This window comes from Stegastes partitus, unplaced genomic scaffold, assembly GCF_000690725.1.
Source record: "Stegastes partitus isolate 25-593 unplaced genomic scaffold, Stegastes_partitus-1.0.2 Scaffold507, whole genome shotgun sequence".
NCBI classification, from domain to species: Eukaryota; Metazoa; Chordata; class Actinopteri; family Pomacentridae; genus Stegastes; species Stegastes partitus.
Window position 1 is genome coordinate 295,619 of NW_007578238.1, and position 5,005 is coordinate 300,623.

The 5,005-nt window shown below is 47.8% G+C and overlaps 1 protein-coding gene across 1 annotated transcript; it reads left to right on the forward strand.

Moving 5' to 3' along the window:
* Nucleotides 1–2,635: 2,635 nt before the first annotated feature.
* her6 (hairy-related 6) lies at nucleotides 2,636–4,487 on the forward strand. The gene is made up of 4 exons (XM_008287562.1): nucleotides 2,636–2,950; nucleotides 3,143–3,238; nucleotides 3,348–3,435; nucleotides 3,609–4,487. The coding sequence occupies exons 1-4, from the start codon at nucleotides 2,843–2,845 to the stop codon at nucleotides 4,148–4,150; spliced, it is 834 nt and encodes a 277-aa protein (XP_008285784.1). The 5' UTR covers nucleotides 2,636–2,842; the 3' UTR covers nucleotides 4,151–4,487.
* The last annotated feature ends 518 nt before the right edge of the window (nucleotides 4,488–5,005 follow it).

Here is a 5,005-nt window from a genome sequence, read left to right on the forward strand (position 1 = left end):
GAGGGACCGACAGAGCCAAGGCTCCGTGACTCAGTTCACCGCCGCAGACCTCTTGCAACATGAGCGTGAGAAAGTCATTCAGGCGGAGAGTGTTTCAAAACCGGCATTCTGTCCGCCGACCATCAATACATTTGTTTTGGAACTCTGTCAGTGCCATTGTGCGGTGAAAAAAGAAATGAGTCAGGTGCGCAGCTCACTACAATGAGACATGCTAGTGATGTGTTTGACAGAGGCAGCATTGTTGCGCACGGAGGATATTTAGGATTACAGCTGGTGTAGGCGCATGTACAGACCAGCCTCTGCTGCTGCCAAAAGCAAAGTTTGCAGTTACACACAAGACGCGTGTGTGGCTTCACTTGTGTCTCCACATGCCAGTTCCACATTTCTAAAACCTGCATCTGAAATTAATTAATGCACTCGTGTCCCCACGCGAAAGTAAAACGCTTCGAGTCACATGCATCGATGCTTTACCCTTCAGATATCATAATTCATCTGCTGGCTGCTGCTGCTGCCTGTGATGCCATGCAGTTTGCAGACATTGTAATTTACCGCTGCATGCTGAAGTGCGGGCTTGGAGAGACCTAAAATCATCCGTGCGCGTCTCTCGTGTGCAGTTGAGGATCCGGAGCCCGGTGCGCAGCTACGCGTCGCCTATCAAACTCACCATCTTGCGGCCAGCCGCTGGCGACGCCCCGCAGATCCAGGCGGCAAGCCGGCGAGAGGAGCGCCTTCCCCTGGTCGCCTGCGCGCCACGTGTCGCGGTCTCTGCAGTAGCTGGAGGTGTGTGAGCACAGCGGAGATCCGTGCACCGAGCTCCATATGCTCAGAAATGTTTTTTTTAAAGTAACGAATTTGCTGCCAAATATTTCCATCATAATGCTTGTTAGTTGAAACCCTCCAAAATTACGCACGATTCATGTTTTGTTGGAGAAAATAAAGAATGTTCTGGCTACACCAGGGGAAAGAAACATTTTATTTCATTGTTTTCTTGTACAAACAGTGATATTAATAAACATGAAGTGGTTAGCAGTTTGAGAGTCAGGCAGAACTCTTTGTTTGTGGTAACTCACTTTGTTATTCTCTGGAAAATAGCGAACACGGTGATAACAGAGGAAACATATGTGATCATCACTTCAAGGACTCTTCAAACCTTAAATGCCCATAAGACCATTGTAGTCTATTACGCAGAGCGCAAGTTTATAAACTTCCCTGTTTGTGCCCGCAGTTGCACAACCTGACAGAAAACGTGGAGGTGCTGCCCTTCAATAAACTTCTAAGACGTAATTGCGGGCACTGGTTCTCCCTGTTCATGCTCGTCTGCTCTTGCGTCGCTGTCTAACTGCAATAAAGATAAGGAAATGAAATTATGACCTGGAATCTAAAAAAAAAGAAAGAGAAAAAAAAGCCTTGAACGCTGTGGGGCGGCCACAGGCGGGAAGGAGGAGGAAAAAAGGAGGAGGAGGAGGAGGCATCGGTGTGATCGTATGAGCTCTCCAGGCTCAGAAATATCTCTGCTCTGGCTCACATTCCGATAAGGGAGTCCGATCCAGCTCTCTCTGTAGGCGTGGTTTTCCCAGGCTTTTAAAACAGCAGCTGCTATTTACCTTCCCCTCTAATGTAAACCACCGCCGCCGCCGCCACATACCCTCCCCTCAGCGCAACCCTCCCCTCCACACATCCACCCTCCTTCCCTGGCCCGGCGGCCCCCCGGCAGCCCGGCGGCCAAACCTCCAACCACCGCGCTCATAAAACATCCTGGCACGTGCTCCACATTCACAACACCGACAGATGATTAAGTGCCAAAATTTGTACCACAGAGTTGGGGACGACGGTAACGTGGAAACGGAGTGTGCGCGTTTAAAGGGTTTTTTTTCAGTTTCTCAGGGTTCAGCCAGATGAGCTGAGGATAAAATGATTTTGATGTACTTTGTGTATGTGAGAGGGTGGTAGTTGTCATGAGTTTTCATCCCAGTTGCGTCTTTCACAGATGTCATAACTACCTAAGTTTGCTTGAAAACAAAACAGAAGCGCTCCCTCCTTCGCCTCCATGGCACATGACTGAAACTCAGACTGCCAAGCACTTCCCGGCAAACTGTAGAAAATTGTTTCACAGCTTTACCTTCTTTTGCCAATAAACGTGGAGCACCCACAATAGCGAGAAAGCAATGACACCCCGTGGGAATATGGGAAGTTTGTTGATATTGTATGCGTGTGGTGCAGATGTGGATTAGTAGGATTTTTACGCACCGATCGTACACAGTATTTTATTATTATTTTATTGTTCTTTCTGCTGTTATCTCCTTGCTGCTAGATAAGGAGTCCCTGTGCCCGCTCCTGGTGGCGGTGCCCAGTCAGCGGCTCCACTGTTAATATGTAAACGCTACGATGATTGAAGACTGAAGGCAGTTTCCCCGGCTGTGCCCTGAACCCGGGCCGCGCGCCATTGGCCGCCAGCTCCAGCGGCCAAACAACCAATGGGAGGGCGCCGACCACGAGCCGTCCTCCCTCGGGCCGCGTGTCCCTCGCCCTGATTGGTGGAAAGTTACTGTGGGAAAGAAAGTTTGGGAAGTTTCACACGAGCCGTTCGCGTGCAGTGCGAGATATAAATACAAGCCACACGCGGAGAGCCCAACAGAGAGACTGCATCCGCTGCTGGTCGCCGCCGCGCATCGCTCGAACGGATTTAAAACTTGATACCTATCTCAGGATTTTGTGTGTGTGTGTTTTTGAGGGAGAAGGGACTTTTGAATATCACAAGCTGATATATTCATCTCCCTCCCTTTTCCTACATCCGTGGACCGTAATTTGCTGTGGTTTTGTGGGATATTTCTAATAAGAAAAGATGCCTGCCGATATGATGGAAAAAACCTCCTCCTCTCCGGTTGCTGCAACCCCGGCAAGCATGAACACAACTCCCGATAAACCCAAGACAGCCTCCGAGCACAGAAAGGTTGGTACTGATCTTATATTAAAAAACACGCACAGCTCACTGTCATCTAAAAACAATACACCTTCAACATTTCGGACACAATTTGCGCAAGCTCCTTATCCAAAGCGACGATTTTTTTTCTTCTTTTTTTTAGCTTTTACGCACGAAACAAGAGCGAATTTTAACAGTTTGTCGTTTTGTTTTCACCTATAGTCATCGAAACCAATTATGGAAAAGAGGAGAAGAGCCAGAATCAACGAGAGCTTGGGGCAGCTGAAAACTCTCATCCTGGATGCTCTCAAAAAAGATGTAAGTATTCGGTCGTCATCCTGCGTAAAAGAAGATTTCAATAGTACGCGTGTTAAACGGTCATAAAGTGAGGCGTGATCCTAACCATGCGTGTTTTCCGTCCGCTCAGAGCTCCAGACACTCCAAGCTGGAGAAGGCGGACATCCTGGAGATGACGGTGAAGCATCTCCGGAACCTCCAGAGGGCTCAAATGACCGGTAAGTCGCGTTTCCCGGACACATGTGTCTCCAAACTGTGCGTTTTATATCCAACTCTGCTCTGGTCTTGCGAGCCTTCCATCAAGCCCCTGTCTTACCGTTTACACATTTAACAGATATAACCTGCTGAGACGTGCACCTGACTTAAATATACCTTTGCGTTTTCTCTGCAGCTGCCCTGAACACCGACCCCACCGTCTTGGGAAAATATCGCGCCGGATTCAGCGAATGCATGAATGAAGTCACTCGGTTCCTTTCCACCTGCGAGGGTGTCAACACCGAAGTCAGAACGCGGCTCCTCGGCCACTTGGCCAACTGCATGACCCAGATCAACGCCATGAACTATCCCAGCCAGCATCAGCACCAACATCAGCTCCCTTCCACCGCCGGGCCAACGCACCCCTCCTTCGGTCAGTCCATGGTGCAGATCCCCAACTCGTCCCCGCAGGTCCTGCCCATGAACCCGGTGTCCTGTAAAGGAGGCTCCTCACCGGCCAGTTTACCTTCAGACGCCACCAAAGTGTACGGCGGTTTCCAAATCGTGCCTGCCACAGACGGACAGTTTGCTTTCCTCATACCCAATGCGGCGTTTGCGCCAAACGGCCCCGTTATTCCCGTGTACGCCAACAACGTCAGCACGCCGGTGCCTGTTCCGGCCGCTGTTTCCCCCGGAGCCCCGTCAGGCAACACGGATTCAGTGTGGCGACCGTGGTGAAAAGGGGGAAAAACAAGGAGTGGAGAAGGACCACAGAGACTTTAAAATGACACTTAACTAGTTCTCTCTTTGTTCAATGTTAGAAAGTTGTTTTGAAGCAGTTTTTTTTTTCTTGTAAAATGGAAAGAGTATGCACTATATTTGTACAGCTAACAAGGGAGTAAAGTTCATATTGAAATGGGATTTGTATTGTGGAAGTCCGTTCACTGCGTTTTTTTTATATATTTGAGTTGTCTTTTTTTACTGTGTGATGCCAAAGATATGTTCAATGCTCTTATGCTGTTCTTCGTTTTGGAAGACAAATAAATTTGTAAAGATATTAAAAACATGCACCGGTTCCTGCGTTGTTTGTTGGGAAAACTAAACCTGATCTTCTTGTTCATGCAGTGACTGGAAATGTTACCTGCATGTTTTTGTAGGTTATTTTGATGCGAGTCAGCGACCTATAGTTTATGTGTGTAAAAGCCAAACCAAGGTATGGGACGACTACAGAAACTTCATTTCTGTGTTTTAGAATTGAAGCATCTGTAGGGTTTCATGTGACAAATACTTTCCAGTGAGTGTGCTGTTTACACATACAATCAGAAAGTGTTTTAAACCTGCTTTTTGGGTTGATGTGAAATGTTGTAACCCACACTCATTTAGCCAAGAGCTCCATAATGACAAGTTGTTGAAAGAAAACAGTGCTGGGTGAGAATGCCTGTCCTCTGACCAGTGATGTTCAATCTGTGCAAAACACCAGCGTGCTTTTTATTAGGAAGCATGAGATGTATATTCTGCTCAAGTGTTGGAGCAAAACTTTAAGTTACACTGGACTAGACTTTCAGTAATCTGTTGGCTGCTTGTAATTCTGTT

What these genes read in the sequence shown, in the direction of transcription:
- her6 (XM_008287562.1), top strand. Translation starts at nt 2,843, where the DNA reads ATGCCTGCCGATATGATGGAAAAAACCTCCTCCTCTCCGGTTGCTGCA. An exon ending in CAGCCTCCGAGCACAGAAAG is followed by an intron (nt 2,951 to 3,142) that starts GTTGGTACTGAT and finishes TTTCACCTATAG; the next exon opens with TCATCGAAACCAATTATGGA. An exon ending in CCAGAGGGCTCAAATGACCG is followed by an intron (nt 3,436 to 3,608) that starts GTAAGTCGCGTT and finishes TTTTCTCTGCAG; the next exon opens with CTGCCCTGAACACCGACCCC.